General features: G+C 40.3%; 2 protein-coding genes across 6 annotated transcripts; one reads left to right on the top strand and one right to left on the bottom strand.

Annotated features, from left to right (window-relative positions):
- Window positions 1-561: 561 nt before the first annotated feature.
- Window positions 562-3,520, top strand: hddc2 (HD domain containing 2). The gene is made up of 6 exons (XM_040018269.1): window positions 562-694; window positions 1,067-1,188; window positions 1,445-1,547; window positions 1,619-1,687; window positions 1,764-1,902; window positions 1,977-3,520. The coding sequence occupies exons 1-6, from the start codon at window positions 617-619 to the stop codon at window positions 2,132-2,134; spliced, it is 669 nt and encodes a 222-aa protein (XP_039874203.1). The 5' UTR covers window positions 562-616; the 3' UTR covers window positions 2,135-3,520.
- Window positions 3,219-20,263, bottom strand: tpd52l1 (tpd52 like 1). Of its 5 annotated transcripts, none has more exons than XM_040018272.1 (8): window positions 19,312-20,263; window positions 12,248-12,363; window positions 11,992-12,140; window positions 9,842-9,943; window positions 7,718-7,732; window positions 7,140-7,178; window positions 6,618-6,678; window positions 3,219-4,971 (listed from the first exon to the last, which is right to left on the bottom strand). In XM_040018272.1, exons 1-8 carry the CDS (start codon window positions 19,328-19,330, stop codon window positions 4,849-4,851), a joined length of 624 nt encoding a protein of 207 aa, XP_039874206.1. In that variant the 5' UTR covers window positions 19,331-20,263; the 3' UTR covers window positions 3,219-4,848. The 5 variants fall into 5 exon arrangements, with proteins under 5 accessions (XP_039874206.1, XP_039874204.1, XP_039874207.1 ...); XM_040018270.1 differs by lacking the exon at window positions 19,312-20,263 and adding an exon at window positions 13,508-15,308; XM_040018273.1 differs by lacking the exons at window positions 7,140-7,178; window positions 19,312-20,263 and adding an exon at window positions 13,508-15,306.
- Between the last annotated feature and the right edge of the window lie 535 nt (window positions 20,264-20,798).

Below are 20,798 nucleotides of genomic sequence, written 5' to 3'. Positions count from 1 at the left end.
GGTTGAAACTTAGATAAAAGTAAAAGTAACATGCCCATGCAGGAAATCTTATAATTTGATGTTCACCTGTCACAATTTTTTTTTACCTCTACAAATTAGGTATCTTCTGTGTAAAAGCGCACAAATGTGGATACATTCTGAATAAAGAATAGATCAAGCAAGCAAACAAACAAACAATTAAAAGATATCATAAGAAATGAATCACTTTTCCACCAATTTTGGGATACAAATCAGCCCTTACAGCATAAGTAGCACATTATTTAACAGTAAATAAACAAACAAACAAAAGATGGAAAGGGTAAAGAAAAACAAACTAAGTGATAGCACTTTGAAGGTTCATCAATGTATTTCCTTTTTTAAAATGTTCTGCATAGATGTGCAAATGACATTATATAATATCCATAAATCTGCATAAACTCCTAAAACACAAACTGCAGGATTTTAAAGACCTGAATGTGTATTTTGAGGACAGGAGGAGAGGCAGTGCTTCCTGAATAAACAGATACAAGTGTGTCCTTCGACTCGGTATCTTTACGTTGTGTATGCTGCCATCCAGCGGCTGCTTTGCGCCATTACATCAGCAAACTCAGTCTTTCTGTATCCGGGTCGGCGGATCATGATGGCGGCCACCGCGGACAAAACAGCCGGCATGAGTAAAATGCTGCAGTTTATGAAACTTATCGGACAATTGAAAGTGAGTTATTATAGAAAGAGAACAAAGACACCTCTATGTTGTTATTGTAGATGTGTACATGTGATATGTTCCTGCAGCTTCGTGTGTTTTTTGCCACCAAACCTTTAGTGCACAGTATTTCCCCACAACGGAAAGCCAGAAAAATCTATCACCAGAAGCCAGAGATATATTATCTTTTAGGTCTGCTTACCCGCTTTACCTGCAAAAACAAACAAACAAAACTTAAAAATATTCCTACTTGCACTCACGACGAGTTATCAAACACAGTGAAGTCAGTATCTGCACACAGAGTGTCCCCCAAAAAACCCCTGATGAACCAGTTATGAGACAGATATCTGCATGTGTGTCACTGATGGCTGATATTACTCGCAGAGGGTGCCGCGGACCGGCTGGGTGTACAGGAATGTGAAGAAGCCGGAGAGTGTGTCCGACCACATGTACCGCATGGCCATGATGTCTCTGACCATCACTGACCCCACAGTGGACAGGGACAGGTGGGTCCCATACACCTGAAAATCAGTTTTTACACCATTATCTAAAAGGAAAGCTGAAAAACATATAAATGTTCCTCTTTTTATGTGCTCTGGGTCTCTTCCTGTTAAAAGGGACTTCTTCCTTTCCGACATGGCGACAGCTGTCGCCATGTACTTGCTCATAGGAGATCACAAGGAATTGCTCTTTCATATTGCAAGGTTTTTAGCTTGCAGTATAAAGGACCTTGACTGTTGTTGTGAACTCTTGTGTCTCCAGGTGCATAAAGCTGGCTCTGGTTCACGACATGGCAGAGTGCATTGTGGGAGACATCGCGCCATCAGATAACATCAGCAAAGCAGAGAAACACAGGAGAGAAGAGGCAAGCGACTTCATCATAAAGGAGGCAAATACTAAACTTGGCTGTAGTTGTAACTTCTCCTTGCCTTTCAGGAAGCGATGAAGCAACTAACGAGTCTTCTTCCGGAGGCTCTCAGACAGGAAATCTACGCACTGTGGGAAGTACGTCTCTGCAAACATGGCATTTGTTGCTTCCTGGCCATGTGCTTTATAAGCGGGATGCTTTGTCCTTGTGCAGGAATATGAAACTCAGAGCAGCGCAGAGGCGCGGCTGGTGAAACAGTTTGACCAGCTGGAGATGATCCTGCAGGCGCACGAGTATGAGGAGCTGGAGGGAACACCAGGAAGACTGCAGGAGTTCTTTGACTCCACAGCCGGTACGTCTCCAGCACGTCTATCGTAGCATTTACCCATTTTTCTACTCGCTCTGATCTTGCTGGGCTGTCTTTAGGTCGTTTCCACCACCCGGACGTTCTCCAGCTGGTCAGCTCTATGAACAAAGAGCGAGAAAGTCACATGACCAACACAGATGGCACAAAGACGTCTGAGCCATCGCAGGCTGCTGATTCGGTGCCTGAAAAAGACCACACAACGTCACACGCTTCCTGACTGTAACACGCACACAGTGAACAGGACTTCTCAGGTAGACAGAGATGCTGGATTCAGACAAACAGTCTGTACAGGGACGCACAAGCTGTAATATTGTTTGTTTTTTTTGTCTAAATCACACCAGTTCATTGTTTTAGTCATTGTTTTATATGTTTTCAGTTTACACACATTATTGCGTATTTTAAACCAAGACAAAGTTAAAGCAAAGACTGAAGATTTGAAGTAGCAAATGACTTTTAAGGAACCGCTACGTTTACATATTATTTAGTAACGCCATTTCTTGATCTTGTGTTTGTGCCACCTTGGGTTTTTCGGTTATTTGATATACATGTACATCTTTAGTGTTTGATACTTGAATGTGAATCAGGTATGAATCTAAAAAAGATGCGCTCACACTTGGCTCCTGAAAGTAAACTTAGAGGCTTCAAAACCCAAGTTTGGCATCACATTTATAACTGTGGCGAGGGCTCTCATCTTAACTAATTTGGTGCTTTAAACTTTTCACCTGTGCTGGTGTGATTAGATCTGTGATTGGCTGAACAAATAAGGTGGTGGAGTAGGTCTGATATCAGTTATTGTCAAAGATTCCTTCAGACTGATCTCAGTCATTCTGCATTTTTAAATTGGAGAGAAATTATCTGCAAGCCTTCCACAGTCTCTGAGACTGACTGGCGGATGCGACTGTTTGCAGACAGCTTGCCTCCTAAAAGCTGACGTGTGCAATCATCGTGCAATCAAGCAGTTGCGTGTATGCAACACCTTCAAGCTTTGAGCAAGCATTTAATCACCTCAGGCTGCAGCTGGTTTAAGAAAATGAAAAAATCAATACCAGACACTGATTTCTTTATAGATGGAAGGAGGTTGTGGTCTTATTTTTATTCATGACTGAGCTCTTGGCTTGCTCTGAATTAGAAGGTAGCTTTGTCGAGCTAAGTGTGTCCAGTGATTTTCTTTATAGCCGATTTAATATCAGTTTGCTCACCAAACGTTGTCTCGTTACGATTGTGCACAACACCACATGAATTGAGCTGTGGTTTGGGTAAGGCCTTGAAGGGGACTGGCGGCGGTAGAGTGACATCAGGTTTGGTTCAAACAATCTTTATTATACATACTAAAGTCATAAAAACAGTTATTGATCATTCACATACAGTGTTATTGTACATGATGGTCACAGTTATGTCTTTTTGTGTTTATGCTGTAAAGACATTTATTACATAAAAGGTTTATTGAAATCAATTTTCCAAAGACAGAACAGAGTCTGTTTAGTGAGTCTGTTTCTGTTTATGGATTTTATTGAATGTATTTCAAGGGCCAAGCATCTTCTCATGGGAGAGGACCAAAAACAAAAGTTTAACACATGGAAGAGAAAGTAAAAACTACAAAACACAAACGATTATTTACTGCAAATAATACAAAGACAAAGTAATGAGTTTGCCACACAGAGCAGATTTGAATAGTTGCAAAGATCATTCTCATCGTTTACGGCACCAACATTTTAGTTATAGTGACACTGAATTCAATTTTTCAGCGTTAAAATCTGAGCTCATGTAGTTTCACTACGTGCGTAACAGCATTCGCTGGATTAATGCGTCACATTTACAGCCAAAAATTGTGCTCCCGATGATACATCATGTCGCACTGATGCTTTTTCACGTATACACCACTGCTTCCTGTAGTTGCTCTCACAGTTTGCATTTAGATATTCAAACAGACCCCAGCTGCAACTCCCAGCTGACTGCTGGCTGCGCCTCCCCAACCCCATGTGTATATCAGTACACTGAGTATATATCGTGAAATGCCGACAACAAAATGTTTTTAGATGCCACAGTGAAACCCGAGGAGCTAGATCTTCTGTAGTAGTGTAAAATCCTTTAAACAAACGTCACCCAGGATGTTCAGGTTGATCGGTCACATTTTTACAGCATTAAGTAATAAAATTACTTAATTTTTTAAATCACAAACATATTTCTAGTAAAGATGTGAAACAGCAGTTTTCTGCTGTCCTAATAAAGAAAGGTAGCTGTTTTAAAACTCTCATACTGATGCGGTGTTGAACATCTACTGACACTTTTTCCACTCGTCTTAAATTTACACATCTCACAGAGGAATCGGCCTTTTGCTTTGTGTCTGGGGAAACCCAGCTGTGATCTGACAGCCGAGTGAACTACATGAGCACAAATGTGCCAAAAAGAAGAAGAAGAAGAAAGTACCAGCTCGATATGCGGGGTTTAGGTTCAGTCTGTCTCCTGAAGTTGATGTGTAATCAGCTCAGACTCGTTTCATGTCGTGTTTCAGGTCATTTAAGGCCTATCTGCTAGCTGCTCCTCCCCAACCCCATCTCATCAACATCTGTGGTGTAACGTGGTTCGGAAACCTCTGGAGGACAGATGGCATTCATCAAATCCACTAAAAACCCTTCAACACTATAAATAGAAGGAAAACATTATAGGCTCCTTGCTCTCATTAGTCCCCGTATCATATGAGGTTTAGAGTTGATCTTTTAAAATAAAAGAAGACGACTGCAGCCTTAGGGGTCATTTTGGGTAAATGTAATTATTTAGGTTTTAAGACAATCTGTATTCTGCAAAAGCGCCTTGACACTAAGGATCAAAAGGTGTTGTGCACTGTTTCAGTCAGAGCTTTGAGTTAAAGTGCTGCGACACATCGGCAGCGGAGTTCCCGTTTAAGCCCTGGCTCGTGGTCCGGGTGGAGCCTTAACACTGCCTCTCAGAGCTGTCCATCAAGTTGTTGGTGGGCGTGTCCTGTGAGCTGGCGTGCGCTGCGGATGACAGGACGTCCTCAAAGCTGCCCCCAATCCCGGTGCCGCCAACCTTTGTCTGGGACAAGAAACAAAGGCACAAAAGTGTCACTGAAGCTGTCGTTCTTGTTCTGTGGTGCTGCAGAGTCGACTCAAGGTGGCAGACTTTTACAAAGACTGAAGCTGTCGGGCATTTGCAGGGCGTGTACATGGAAACAGGAGTCATTTCACCAGCTTTTGTTCCAACTTTGCCGACCACCACAGCAGATTTCAAATCGAATAATCAACATGTGATTAAAGTACAGATATTCAACTTTGATTCAAAATGCCATTAACTGTTTAAGAATTTACATTTTCAGAGGCTCATAAAGTAACTGGACAAACTAACAGATTTATATAACCCGTGAACATCACCACATCCTGCATAACTTTGAGATGCTCTGGTGGGCCTTTACTGCTGTTTGTGGGTCTCTCTGACTTCAGTTTTGTGTTTCATGACTAAAAAGCTACTCTGCTGGGTTGAGATCAAAGAGCATCCAGTTTCTTTGCCTTTTTGATTGAGGTGTAACCAGTGGTTTGCACCTTATTGAAAACCTTCATTTCCATTCATGAAGACATCTCTTTAATGTACACCTTGACAATAATACACCTGCTCTCCTCTTTGACAGTTGTTAAATGTTGTGAACTGGAGTCATGCACTTGAGTGGTTTCCTGTGGTGTTTCAGGCCTTTCGGTGTTGCTGTCAGTGCATTCATTCTTTTTACGACTGCACTGGATGGTTGATTTGGCTACCCTTCACGTTTCTGCTCTTTCTTTGATGGATTTGAAGGTTTTTTTGTTCTTTTTTTTTTTTTTAGCATGTAGACGGCCTCTCTAACTTGTACTGACATGTCTTAGGGCCTCATATCTAAAATTATAGTGAAAAACTATGAAATACAAATTCAACGCTTTGAAACTTCAGCTATTGTGTCTGCTTTGTTTGTCATTAAATAAGGGAACACGAATCACCTGATTACAGAACCGCTTGTCAGTGAATTTTCCAGTTACTTTTCAGCCACTGTTTGTAATTCATGAACCGTTAATGCAGCTGTTTTGTAAAGCCTCTTGAATTAAAGCTGAAAGTCTGCACTTCAATCACAGCTTTATTGTTTGATTTAAAATCCTCTGTGATGGTGTACAGCGGAAAAAATACAAAAATTGTGTCTTAGGCCAAGAAATCATGTACCAAACTGATCATTTACATCACATTTAAAGCATCCATACATGAATGAGTGAAAATGTGCTTTCAGTCAATTTGAAAACCAAAACTCTTAATATAAACCTCTCTGGTGATCTAGTCGGGTAAAAACAGGGTCAGTTTCACAGCTTACTAACCCATGAATGTTGCTTCCTAGTACACTCCTCTGGACTCTTAGGACTTGTTTTGGTATCACTATAAATGTCAGTAATCAGTGGGTTCCCTGTCAGAGTGTAGGCTCATAATTACACACTAATTATAGTACTTTGTTTTATGCGTCAGTACTTAGAAGCTGCAACCTGACCAGCTTCTTTATGTGCAGCGTTCACATGAAATAGTTTTTAGTTTATCTTGAAAAACATTCAAAAGTGCCCCTAAATGCCTCGGATTAAGTGAGACTACTTTTAAGGCAAACACACTCTGTTTGAGGCTTTTCACATGTTATCACTTTATAATGCTAAATCTCTCTCTCACACACACATGGTTACCTTGATAGTGGAAACTGTGTTCTCAACTTTCTCTTCAAAAGACCTGAAGCTGGGAGAGTTTCTGTGAAAAAGGGAGGGAAAGATTATTAAAAAATAAACCACATTTTGCTGTCTTATCACATGAGCACACAATTATTTGTGAAATCCTCTTCTGAAATAGAAGAAGCTACTTTTGGCAGCGCCCTTATTCAAAAAGGGGTCATGTTTGATTTGTAAAATATTCTGAAATAACACAATGGGGGGTTTTTTGGTACTGCAACACAAAAAAGTCAAAATGACCTGAAGAAGTGAGCATGTGGAAAAAAACACACCAGGTATTTTTCCAGGTATGTCAGGGTCAGAGTGCCTTTAACTAAATACAAAGCAGTGCAAGCGTTGCATTAACTCTTAAAGACTGCACAGGATTTTTTTGTGTTAATACACAAAAACTTCAAATTTTAAATGATCATCTCACATATAAACATCTCTCTCTCTCTCACTCACACACACACAAAGACACGCACAAAAGCACAGAGTGGTTACCTCATGGCGGGCATGCTCATAGAGTGTTTGATAGAGTAACTGTCCCCGGAGAGCGTGGTGAGAGAAGAGTTAATGATTAACACAGGTTACACGCACTCACCAAACCAGAAACAAAGCCAAGAGTCAGAGCAGTGCTTAGCTGTTCTGTCCTGATGCTGTGCATGTGCAGAGTGTGACAGAGGATTATGTACAAGAAAGCAGTTACATGTCAAAAGATATGCAAGCAAGGAATTAGCAGCAGCCACTCCAGAGTTTCTCATGTATTTTCATTAATCTCTCTTCAATAGATTTATTAAATAAAGCTATTAATTTAAAAGTGAAAAATCCAATGTGGTCCTAAATTTGTTTTTTATTAGCTTAGCTTTAGCACTCTCTGCACAGGGAAGTGCAGCCACTCATGTGACTCAGGAAGACAGTTTCTCTCCCTGAAAACAAAACTGATGTGATTCTGGGCTCAGACCAGAACCTGACTGAGTCCATACTGTGCTGTCCAGTTAGTGCTATCAGCTGATCTGACTGAGATCTACTCACTGCAACAGACTCCTTACTTTGATAAAATCTACTGTGTGGCTCCTTACCCTATGGAGTTGGATCTTAGGAAGCATGAAAAAAGACGGAAAAACATTTTAGGATACTTGGACAAGCCGATGTCAGCATTACAGTCACACTCTGTCAAATTCACTTTACCAAACATTTAATATCAATACAAAACTATTTAACTACAAAAGGCAAACTACCACTACTACACTTATTTTAGGTAACACCAGTAACCAACTCTTTGAAACTCGACTCTTAAAACATGTGTAAACAATCTGTGTTAGAAGAAGAAAACAGAAGAAGAACAAGGGAAACAGTGTAACAGTGACTGGAAACCCAGCTGTGGAACTCGGTTGACAAACAACAGTGTAAATCATCTTTGTAACTGTGTAACAGACTGACTTGATTTGACAGTTTGTTTTCTATTAATCTACCTGTAACGTGATTTTCTGTAGGTTGTGGGTTGCTTTTCTTGGCGTCATTGGTCAGTGTTAATTGCACAGCATTAACACATGTTATACCAGACAGGCAGCTCCTATTCATATTTGCATGAACATTTTGTGGCACATCCAGTATTTATAGTTCATTTCTAAATGTTGCAAGTTAAACCTTTCAACATTTTTTTTGTTGATCATAAAATAAAGATAGATAGATAGATAGATAGATAGATAGATAGATAGATAGATAAGATAGATAGATAGATAGATATCCACAGCAAAAATATTCGAATAAGTTCATGCCCACACAAACCAAACCTGTGTAGAGTGTGAGAACATACCTCCGTGGGAACAGTAACTCTAGACCAAACATGCTGGAATATACCAAAGATAATAAGTTGTTGCTTTTCTGCAATTGATATCCTCAAAAAAGGATACATTAAATTACACAGGGAAGTACTGAAAGTATAGTATAATTTTAATTGTATAATTAGAATAGTATAAAAAGTATATAAGTACAGTATTGGTATAGAATAATTAAGTGTAATTGTGCTTCCACTTAAAGCCAAAGAAAGCCAAACTGTCTGCAGAAAAGACTTCAGATTGATTTCACCACTATTACATTATTAATATGAACTATTATTATTATGAAGCACTAGCAACATGGGCCTGGTGACATTGTGATGTCCTCACTGAGCTTTTGGTTCCTAACCTTCAAAAGCTTTTTTTGTTTTCACCTGCACATCCTGGAAATACTTTCTGCATCACCATTGCGCTGTCACGCAGTCATCTGTGCACATTTAACACAGGGACACATGCTTTCCTGCAAAACACCCCAACATTGTGTGTGTGTGTGTGTGTGTGTGTATCCGTCTCTCAAACAGAGCAATGCAGACTGTCAGCTCAACAACAACAGAAAGTGACCGAGGGAGACAGCTGCTGCCTGGAGCCCTTTGACTCAGAAAGCAGCTTAGTGCTTCTTACATAATCTGATGCTGCCTTGAACTGTTTAGACCAAGAGTCAAAACTCTGCTGTCTGAGACACAGAGATGGGTAGCACAGATAGAAAGTGTCACCGAGCTGGTTAAAAGTGGAGGTGCACGCGGGGCAGATGGGTTAAACAGGAATGCTTGTGTAAGTTACACAGATGAGCCGATAATGGAGCTTTAAGATGATCAAGTGCCTGCAACGGGCACATTTAAATGGTATCTTTTGTGAGCTACAAGCACACATGAACAACATTTAAAGACTAAATGGTGAAAAAGTTCAAAGACTAAAGCAATTAATGGGATCAATCCATGTGTTTAGACAAAGGAAGCCTGGTTTAATACAAGATGCTCTTGACCTGTCAGCAGAACTACTAGCACAGCTTTTATTAAGATAAAATCCACTTTTAGACAAACAATGACTGAAAACCTTCACAAACAAGGGCTTCGATTCGTTAGCACATATTCCTCTGCAGAAGGACGACATTTATCACACTATTTGGCGAACATGCTTCACTGAAGAGGCAAGATGACTTTAGACATTTGAAACAGTTTATCTAATCTATGTTTAAAACCGTTTGCAGATCGGGTGTCACAGAAGGCAACGCCATGTGTCCACAGAACAACCAAATTCATTGGGTGACTGTGGCCACACGGTTTGCATACAACTACTGTCACTGTTAAAGCTGTTTGGCAAGTGTGAAGCAGGAAATTCAATGAACATGTGACCATCAGTCTGTACCTCATATCTCCAATCTTCCTGGTGATGGTGCTGCCGAGCGTGCTGAAGGCTGCCGAGGTTCTCTGTCCCGCTGTGGAAAGCGTCTCTGATGTCTTCTTGTAGCTGCCAAAAACCCCCAAAACAAAACACACAAAGGTGCGTGCAGTGAAAGATAAAGACGCATACACAACACAGGCTTGTTCGGAGAAAACAAAAGCATGAACATGCTGTAATTAAAACTTGCACTACTGAGTTTTTACAGGAGCAAATGGAATAAGTCACAGTTCATGTTGGGTGATTCTTTTAGCTGATAATTCATATGTGCAATTATTTTTACAAAGCCTCACTTCAATCACTGGTAATAAAAATAACCATCTAGCTTATTTTGAAATTATTTGTTAGCGTTAAGTAAAAAGGCGAACACATCACTTTAAGGCCCTACTTTGCTTTTTTGTATTGTAGAAATTTGACATGAATTTATGTTGGGCCTGTTTGCATCCAGATCGTCTATCACAGCTTCTCGCATGTCTGTGTTGCCCAGTTTCTCTAACACCACACATTGCTGTGGTCACCCTGGTTCATTATAGATGAGGATGGAGTCTGTGTGTAAGGTGATCTTCGGTGAAAAGTGTAACTGGATAAGAAAGCTGGCCTTCAGAGACTATCCTCTTGCTCTTCTTTGTCTCTTGCTGTCTGGATAAAAGCTCAGTGCTGACCATCTGATCAGAAAATTTGATTGTTTCTCTGGAGACAGAGACACTAAAAGATCTTACAGAAACAACATTTTGGAGATGAGAAGATGGCTCTTTAGCTTAGTATTCCCATCAAGAGACTTCCCAATATCTTTGGAGCTAACTATTATCACCTGGTCTTGTACAGATAAATGAAAAATTAAAAGGAAAACCCAACACAATAGTATTTGGGTTTCTGCTAAGGTGTTAGGTTAATACATGCTGCCAGAACAGCTTCAGTCTGTCCTAGCATGTCTCTGAAGGTCTAGTGAGGGGATAAAAATAATTCTTATAGAAAACATTCCCGATCACAGTGATAAGGAACGCAGTGTAACAAGCACTGGATTCACATGAGATGTGGTGACTGGGCACGATTCACTACTTTTCATTTTATCCAACCATCTGGATGTTATCTTTGAAAAAAAAAAACCCACTCCTTTTGAGATAGAAATGTAGGATCACTGGGTAAATTTGATCACTTTGCACTTAACTGCTAAACCATCATCTGTTTTTCCATCCGTTAACTATCCCTGCTTGTCCTACAAGCCTGAGTCGATCGCAGTGCCATGCATGCAGAGCATTACAGAACCACCAGATCTTCTTACTATGGACGTCGAGGCTTTCTGTTTTCCTTTTAATTTGTCACCCTCTGAAATTTTTTGGAAAGAACAGAAAACCAGCACATTTCCCCAAACTCCAAACTATTCCTATTAATCTTTAAATAAGATCAACTCCTGCAGATCTGCATGAACATCAAAGCCCCGGTAAAATCAAACCTTAAACCTGCAGGGCTGCACGTTTTGTACCATTTCATTCACTATTAGGTTGGTAGATAGTTGTACACTTTTTAAAGCACACAGTTGAAATCAATATTTCTTTAAGGGAATTTTTTTTTTCAGAAATACACCGACAACTTCTCTTTAAAAAAAAAAGAGAAGTACACAAACAATAAATGTTTCCTGTTACAGGTAGGGAAGTGACATTTAAAAGAAAATCATAGTACAGTACAATGACTTCCAGCTGCTAAAGGGAACATGTACTACTAATTGTGCACTGAGGACAACCATAGCCTTCAGCACTGGGTGATGTGTTTTGATCAGGTTTATGGTGTCTGTTACAGTGAGCACAACAAAGATAACAAATCACACACATGCTGTGCAGCCAGGAGCAGAACATTATGTTTTTTTAATTAGCTTTTTGATATCTGGCACTCGTTTTGGATAGTCAATGCTGGCTGTTAAGAAGAGAGAAACCTGCTCTTTGTGTGATTACTTTGAGTGTGTCCTATGAAGGGCATCAGTGTTTACAGCTAACATAAAAGCCATTCTGCCGTGTACACTTCGAAACACACACCTTATTAAGCACACAAATTCTTTCTTTGTTTCTTAGCTGTGTGATGTAGCCTCTCTCTCTCTCACACACACACATACTGTAACTTACGCTACTGAGCTCTGCATGTCGTGCCAGCCTCTGCTGAAATTGGTTTTGAGCTCGCTCAGAGGAGTGATGCCCAGTTTCTGTTTGAGCTCCGCATGCTGCTTCTCTTTGGAAGACAAAACCTGCCTCAGTGTGCCGATCTCCTCTTCCAGCTGGACATGCACAGAAAGACACAGCTTCTAAAGTGACTTCATAGACCGAGATAAAAAAGTCATCATTCTAATGCTAAAGATATATTTGTGTTCTTGTGTGTGTTTACTTTAGCTAACTCTTGCTGAATCTCCTCCCTCTCTTCCTCCGTCATGGAGGCGCTCAGGTTGACGTCTGACACAAAGTCTTCATCAGCCTCTCTCAGTGGCTCCGAATCTAGAAAACCTGTGTGAAACACACACAAAGGCACCATAAATGCACTTTAGCGTGTCCATGTGTGACCTTAAAACTGACGACACCCTAATGACAAGGTGTGAATTCAACATTTCAAGGTGAAAATCTGGTCTCTGACCACCAGTAAATCTGTACTTGGTGCCGATTTATTTCCTGGTATTGTTACTTGTTTTGTTGCCATCGTGTATTTTTAAATGAGCCATGTCAGAGACAATCTGGCATCCATGCCTCATTCTGCCTTTTTCTGCTTTATTGTTTTTTTTGACTCTGCTTTTTCCACGTTTTCTGTGTCTGTCTCCATCTCTGATCGTGTCTCTGACAGTTATGTAATCTGAGGCTGCAGCCTGTAGTGCCCTAATCTGGCTTAACTGATGTGGATTATCGTGCTTAAACTCTGCTGACCAACACCACAGGCAAACACAAACACTAACGTACACTCAAACAAGATGGGTTGAGACTTCGGGGAGGAGAGCAAATTTCAAGTTGCAGTGATTGATTTTTAGTTTTGTAGCAAATGAAAAACATGCGCTTGGGGAAAAGCGTTGAATTGAGATTAAAGACATTATGTAAAACCTCCGCTTGTTTACAAGAGCAGCATCGCAGCCATCTGCCCAACTTACGAGCTATAAGAAATGAAATATGATTAGACAGGACAGGTTTATATGATAAACATTTTTCTGTCAGATTCTGACTCCAACAGAAATATTTACAGTGATTTCCTGTGAACAGCATGACGCTGACAGAACACACACATACTTCAGATACACAAACAGGATGAAACAACTACAGTAAATGACGCTTTCTGATTAGCAATGTTTATTTACCTTTTAATTCTATTGAAATAATAGTTGCAGAGAGGTGCAAACACCCAAAATAAAGCATGAGCTGAAGGTGAACTCGTTTAGACTATTTTAGTATGATCCGTCTTATACTGTTGCACCATTTGCTTTTATGATATTTGTAAAGGGCTTAACAGCAGCACACAGTACCAGGAAACAGCAGGAGGGCAGTGTACACACAACGCAAGAAAGGTAAATACACGCAAGTCGTGTGTCAATGAACACTTAAAGTTATCCCTTTAAATGCTGACTCAGACGCCATTTCGACAGGATGGAAGTAAAACGTTTTCACATACCTGCGGTGAGGTGTCCCCTCTCTTGATGTGGCCGCATTATAAGACAGGTGAGGGGACAGTGAGGTTAGTAAAGACTAATGTACTGCACTGTGTCGCCACTCTCCACTGACTGTAGTGGCTACTTTAACATATCAGTAGTTCAGTTCTTTGAAAACTAAGGTTAAAGGGGACACAGCAGCAGCTCATGCAGCAAACTCACACACAAAAACAGCGTACAGCACGAAACTCAAGCACAGCTTGCAGCAGTTCAGTCCGTTGCAGGTCTTTCCACAGTAAAGAGCTTTTTCTGCTAACATTACACAGCAGGAGGACAATGAGATTTTAAACCCCTGCGGTTTCAATAGAAGCTTTTCATGTCTGTCTTAAGTGCACTCAGAAAGCAGTGTCCCTGTTTACACAGCCTTAAAAAGCCAGGCAGAGCCCCGGTTTAGATATTTTCTACCAGAGTTGGTAAAGCTTGGGAAACAAAACACTACACAACACAACACAACACACCATCTCTGCTGAAGTTTGTCTGCAAGGTACAGATTATGTTTTCTTTTCAAAGTGCTTTTGAATATAAAGGTAAAAACCACTGCAAGGTAGCTATGAATGACCACATTTGAGTGCTGTTCTTTACTTGTTAGCTGATGATTTTTGCAATTTTTTGGCTAACCTTGATTTCCTTTTAGCTAACTTTTTTTTAAAGACCTAAGCTATGTCTGTCTGTCCAAAACCTTTGAGGTCCACCAAAATATTGCTTTAGCTAAGAAATACCCTGGTTAAGAGTAGTTATAAGGCATCTTATGCCTTTATTTGACAGTGAAATATAGATAAGAGTGAAAGGGGAATAACCTGCAGAAAGGTTAATGTTCATTGGGTAAAATCAAACAGACAGACATTGAAAACAAGATTCAGTGTAAGATCAGGTACTGACAATCTCAATTTCCCAGGTCTTCACACAGGTCTAGAGACCAGTTGGGGATCTTCAAACAAGCAGTGGTTTCAAAGGAAAAATGTGTATTCTCTGACTGGCTGGCAAGTGGTTGCTGGCAGTCGCTAGCAAGAAACTGGTTTCAAAGAAACGGTGCTGCTGCAGTAGAGGCGATGATTGGTCGCCTTCAAAGTAAAAGTTTTGCGATAATACACAGCATTTGATTTCTCCGTGTCTAATTGCTGTCACACTTTTTCAAATGTTGCTGAAGCTCGGTGGTTTGTTAGCAAGTGTTTGCAGGCAAGTCTGTGTCTTCCATGCAAACTACAGTGGACGGTGACAACCTGCTAGTGACAAAAGCAATCACAAGCAAGTTTTAGCTGTGGGACGTTCTCGGCGACTGACTTCACCTGGCAACAGCAACCAGTTCAGAAAAACACGTTTCCCTAGCAACCAGAGGTTGCCAGGTGTCAAAAACTGGTCTCTAGGCCTGTGTGACTGACACTTTTTAATTAAACAGGAGCAGTGGGCCACTAGAAATGTGCAGGCAACATCTAACAACGAGAAGATTAAACTTTGTGAAAAGTTACGATGCTAATTTCATGTTGTTTTTATAATACAATATACAACCATTTTTTAAAAAACCATGTTCTACAACAAAAAAAACTTTTGATTGAACACTTAACATATTGTAGACTCTTGGTAACAGAAAGAAAATAAATTCCCCCCAAAAATTGCAGGAATTTGGATTTATTAAATTTATCTGATTGGTTAATTGTTTGATTGCATTTTCCTTGTTGCTGCTGTTAGGCTGAGTCCAGTGTTGTGCGGACTGCACAACACTGGACATTATATTCTTCATTTCCAGTTAATACTTGTACAGCTGCTGTTATTGTGTATATATTTATTTATATTTCTTCATACATTCTTATATAGTTCTATATTGTGTATTTTGTTGTACAGTTATTTTATTTTCAACTTTAATTTATATATTTTATCTTATTCTCCCAGTTAAATTTACCCTTCATTCTAATTTGTGTTGTACAGTTATTTCATTTTTAACCTTAATTTATATTTTATTCCTTCCTAGTTAAATTTACCCTTTTTAATTTTTCATATTTATTTCCTATCTTATTCATAGCCTTTTCCTTTTTTGTTTTCTTTAGGTCACGAGCAGTTGTCCAAGCATTTCACTACATATCGTACTGTGTATGACTGTGTACGTGACAAATAAAACTTGAATTTGATTTGAATTTGAGTGTGGTCTATATTTGAGACTAAATGCAAACTGTATTATATACAGTGGGGTCTGTGTGTTTGCTTTTTAATTATAACCGCTAGGGATACATCCCATGTGAAATTCTAGATGGCTATTATGTTAACGTGACACGAGTGATAAACAACAGTCACTGCCACCTCTGAGTGCATTCTCATTTGAGGACACCACAAAAATCATGTATCGGCAGATACAAATAATTCAATCGTTACTGAGATAAAAGACTGAATGTAGTTTTTAATAGCTTTGTCACAGATCAGATTGCCTGATGCTTACCATGTTGCTTGTGCCAACAGAAGCCCTAGGGGTAGCTGTAGGTTTAAATGTTCAGCCAAAGTGAACGACTGATCTAATCTACAGGCTCTATATCTACATCCCTTGTCACCTGTGCTGTCCAGCTGCATATCCCAAGCGGTGGACGTGGCCCAGGTGTCAGACACCGATGTGTGACCCCACCGGCTGTCCCCTGAGGGTGAAGTTTTACCCCATTCTGTCAGGTTTTCCCCATTTTGGACGACGGAGGTAAAACCATATGAGCTTTTCCTAAGGGACTCCTCATCAGAGGGGTAAAGCTTACCCTGATTCAAACCTGAGTAAAGTCACAGTTTAAAACATGTTCAGTACCTGAGGAAAACAGAATTTTTAATTTTGCAAGCAATTAGTTCTTATTTAATATTTTAGCTTAAGGAAGGGGGAAAAGGCAAAAGTGGGAAAGCTCACAGGCTGTGAAACTGCCTGTAAGCATACAGGAAGTTCCTGCAGACAGAACAGAGTGCTTACTGGTTTAAGGGAAACACAGGAATGTGAGTAATTTCATACTAAGGAAATCATCCTATCAGTCAGCAACATCTCATATAACTGCCAACGTTTTTTGCTAGTGATTTTACGTATACAGTATATCCCTCAAATGGTTTGCACTGTAACAGAATTGCATTTTCTTCCAAAACTGATGAAAGACGTCGAAACTTCACCCAGCAGACACAATGTTAGCATTTACAAGGTTTCATAAAACCTATGGAGGCTTTTTAAAGGAGACAGCTGCATGTGGTGGAAGAAAACACAATTGGTGAGAGCTGAGAGTGTTAAATGAAACGGTAACGTTGTGTACCGCGATACCGAAACAATCCACCGAAGATGTTAAAATGCACTGAAGGGCTGAGATGGACCATAATTTTCTGTAGCTATGAGCAAAAACCTGTCATATTACACGTAGTATATATTTTTCTGTTCTATTGCAGAAACATTTCGTGTGGTTTAAATGCATTCCTACATATACATTCATATTTCAGGTCTTTGAAAAAATAGATTATTTGTGATTTAACAGGTATCATGCACTCAAATCAGCCTGATCACTGCTGCTTTGGGTAAAGTTATATCAAATTCAATGAAAGGAATGACTTTCCCTTCAATTTAAGGAATAAAATTCCAGTCTTTTTGTCTTTTTACTTGTTGGTTTATTCACGCAGACCAAACTCACTCATCTGACTGTTCATTAAATCAACACTGAATAACAGAAGGGCAATAAGTGCTCCAGTAATTCCTATAGACAGGCACCTTTAAACATTCTGCACCTTTACTGCTTCAGCATTGCTCAGAGCACCACTGCATGACGTGGTTTTATACTTTTTGTGATTCAGGGTGGATTTACGGGTTTCTTTTGCTTTACTGGGAGAGTTGAGTCTTACCCTGCTCTCCCTCGTGTATGGCTGAATCAACCCATTCCTCTCCGGGGCCCATGCTGCCCCAGTCCACCACTGATCCACTCAGAACACTAGAGTACATCTCTGCAGCGGAGCAAGGCAGCAGGGTGAGGGGACACAAGAAATCCGGTTATACATGCAAACATGGAGACTTCTCCTCCCTGACAGCTGTAGTTAGGCCCAGCTCAGTGCAGGAACAGGAAACCTGACTTTTGACCCTATGTGCCACTGATATGAACTTCTCCGAGCTCTTTAAACAGGATGTAGCTCCTTCTTATTATTTAGAGACCCAGACCAAGAAGAAATCAGTGCCACAGAGGGTTGACAACGGGATCTTGTATAACTTTGAAACAATCCAGAAAGAATATCTGAAGCTATTAGGCAATACAAGCTCCCTTCTTGCAGATGAAATCTCATTACACCACACTCCAGCACTACAGGAGGAAGTTGGCCAGGATAAGGCCAGTTTCACTTACAATATGTCCCTCTGGTTCCACATTTTGACAATGAGGCAAAGCTGACTGGCAAAAACAGTTTTTCCAGGGAAGAAAAAGATCACGTACTTGGGTGGAAAAACACTGAGCATACATTTTAATCTAAAAAGCATGTTTTATGGTAATAAAGAAGAAGAATTTCCTCAGAGGTGGGTCTTATACAGCAACATGTGTGATTTTAGCTACTCAAAGCAGGTCATACCAGACTGTGAGGGTCTTTTAGCACTAACACTGATTTATGTCATAGGGTGCTCAGAAGAAAATTGTCTCCTTCTTTACTGTCCATTCTGTGTGTCTCCTCCCTCCCCCTGCTTTTTTGTGGGGGTGAAATACCTTTGGTCACAAGATTACCATTCGACCCAGCGGTCATGTGGCTATGCTAAATCAGAGGCTTGGGGATGGTCATACGGCTGAAAAAATTAATTAAAGCTGGCAAACAGTAGATACTGCACATAACATTTACAGCAGTTAACACAAAAAAATCCCTGTTCCAGACATTACAGCTGCTTGTACATGGGTAACCATGAAATATAACCAAAAGTATTGCTTTATAAAAAACAAATAAGTTGATTATAAAGTTCATATTCCCATATCAGAGTCTTTTCCCCCCTTTTCTCCCTCTCTAAGCCTTTCCGGCTTCCTGTTAGCTGTAACAGGTACCTATTTAGAATCAGACTGCAAAGGAATGCAATTACCTACCTGAATAAGCAATCCTTTATATCCCACACAAGCAGAGCTACTGCTCGAGCTCCAGCTTTCATTTTCACAATTCATTTGGTCTGAGCAGTCAGTCAACGTTATTTATCTATAGCTTGGAGTCACTCTGTACTCTAAAAACAACACAGATTCTTTGCACTGCTGTAGAAAACGAAAGCAATGCGTCTTCTGTAAAGACTTTTGCAGCAGTGATTTTATCTCCTGCAGTACCTGCAGCAGACCAAAGCGCAAAGGTAGTAGACAGGGGAAGGATGGAGGGGGGCTAAGCCAATTCCTGAGGTGAATAGAAAGCATTCTGGCTTTGCAGAACTTCCACAAATAGCCTGAAAGTCACCACATAGAGGGGGTAAACAGTAGCCAGCCCAGGATTTGGTCAGGAGTTTCCATGTCGTCTTACAGTGTGCGTGCGTGTGTGTGCATGAAGCTTCTTAACTGTTGCACTGCTTCTTAAAAACGCAGCACCCTCAACAAACAGTCTTTACACTGAAGGCGCCATGCAGCAACAGATGAAGCTGACATAAGCAGCAGCAGATGCTCCGCTTTATACACTTTTTTTTTTCCTCTTCTCCATTCCCACAGCGACGTCATAACAGTGGCGCGTGCAACACTCAAGTTCAACTCATTATCAGATCAACTGGAAACAAAAAGTAACGCTGCGGATTCAGTTATCCCGGTCTGAGAGGTAAGAAACGGCACTCACTCACCTTGCTGCCTGGTTTCCATGAGCGACGCACAGGTGAGCTTCACAACAAATAATAATAAAAAAAAAAAACGCGCTCTGAGTCACACAAGGATCGGCCGCACGCGCAGCTGCACCGGTCCTCGGGTCAGTCCGTGTGTCAAGTTTCCTTGGATGTCACGCGCGCTGGGCCAGTTCCCGGGCGGAGCCTGCAGCGCGAGCCAATGAGCGCGCGCAGTTTTAATGTAGTTAATTTGCTCCGTGCACAGGAAGCTGCGCTCGGTGGACACAACGAAGATGCCACAGCGACAAAGGTCCAGAAAATAAATGTGTTTGTTGGAGGTGGAGAAATATTTTCATTTTCATTATTAAAAAAAAAAAACAAAAAACGGAAAAAAATAAGGTAAATATTTAAATGTAACCATCTTGGATGTTGTGAGCTACTAGTACATATAAAGTAGTGCATGTACTACACCTCTGCACTGTCTGTGCACTTATTATTTCACTCATGTCTAATTGTACATTTTTTAATTGATTTCATTTTGTGCTGTAATTTAATTATATTTATTCATGTAATTTTTTCTAATGTATTTTTATTCCCGTGTTTAACACTTTGGTCAGTGGTTTCTGTTTTTAAAGTACTTAAGTAAAGTAAATAAGGTTGGCTTTGCTCTTACTGGTGTGTTTGTACCACTCCTGACACGACTACTCACACTTCAGTTGAACACTAAATAAGCCACTTAATGTTATTAATTGTTTTTAAGCCATTAATGAATCTGCCATGTTTTCTTTTCAGAATTCATTACACCGCTGTTTTAGTGTCTACTTGTTCATAGGAAATAATGAGGTTTTGGCCTTAGACTGCCCATGGTTATGTTGGCTTCGCCTCCTCTGGTGCACTTATGACCCCTGCTGACATAAAACTGCAGTCACAGCCGTGCTTACACGAATACACAGACTGTAGCCACTTAAACACCCTGTCAAACAGACCTCAGAAAGAGCTGCATAATTGAGAGAGGCCTCCACTTTATCTACGAACAAAGAAGCAGAGTGTTTCGGTGATGCGTTAATATAAAAAAGAATCAGGCAAACCGGGGCATTTTGGCATTTGACTTACTTTACTTTATTCTCCGTTAATAAAGCAAATGTTCAGGAGAAAACAGTGTTTGTGCCTGGCTAAGTGAGCAACAATAACAAATATTACTAGCAGATGTTTCAGCAGGTGGAAGAAGGTTTTCCTGGTGAAAACAAGGAACATACTCATCAAGCGTCTCTAACATTTCCTTGAATAGAAATACCCGTGGATAACTGTGTGGCGTGTACACATAAACCTGCTGCTGTTGTCGTTCCAACAACTTTGCATGTCTAGATAGGGAAAACCCAACCCGATGTTACTGATAGTACACCACCATATTGCAACATCACTTGTCCTGAGTCAAACTTATGCTGAAATGACACTGAAATCGTTTTGGTTTTTTTTGGCGTGATTAACTCTTTCATCGAGACAGGGTT

This window comes from Simochromis diagramma, unplaced genomic scaffold (assembly GCF_900408965.1).
Source record: "Simochromis diagramma unplaced genomic scaffold, fSimDia1.1 OVJJ01000802.1, whole genome shotgun sequence".
NCBI lineage: Eukaryota > Metazoa > Chordata > Actinopteri > Cichliformes > Cichlidae > Simochromis > Simochromis diagramma.
The sequence above is the reverse complement of the archived record's forward strand: the minus strand, read 5'-3'. Positions and strand labels throughout refer to the sequence as shown.

What these genes read in the sequence shown, in the direction of transcription:
- hddc2 (XM_040018269.1), top strand. Translation starts at nt 617, where the DNA reads ATGATGGCGGCCACCGCGGACAAAACAGCCGGCATGAGTAAAATGCTG. An exon ending in CCCACAGTGGACAGGGACAG is followed by an intron (nt 1,189 to 1,444) that starts GTGGGTCCCATA and finishes TTGTGTCTCCAG; the next exon opens with GTGCATAAAGCTGGCTCTGG. An exon ending in GTTCTTTGACTCCACAGCCG is followed by an intron (nt 1,903 to 1,976) that starts GTACGTCTCCAG and finishes GGCTGTCTTTAG; the next exon opens with GTCGTTTCCACCACCCGGAC.
- tpd52l1 (XM_040018270.1), bottom strand. Translation starts at nt 13,544, where the DNA reads ATGCGGCCACATCAAGAGAGGGGACACCTCACCGCAG. An exon ending in GAGGGGACACCTCACCGCAG is followed by an intron (nt 12,364 to 13,507) that starts GTATGTGAAAAC and finishes TGTTTCACACAG; the next exon opens with GTTTTCTAGATTCGGAGCCA. An exon ending in ACACAGTTTCCACTATCAAG is followed by an intron (nt 4,972 to 6,617) that starts GTAACCATGTGT and finishes TTCTTGTCCCAG; the next exon opens with ACAAAGGTTGGCGGCACCGG.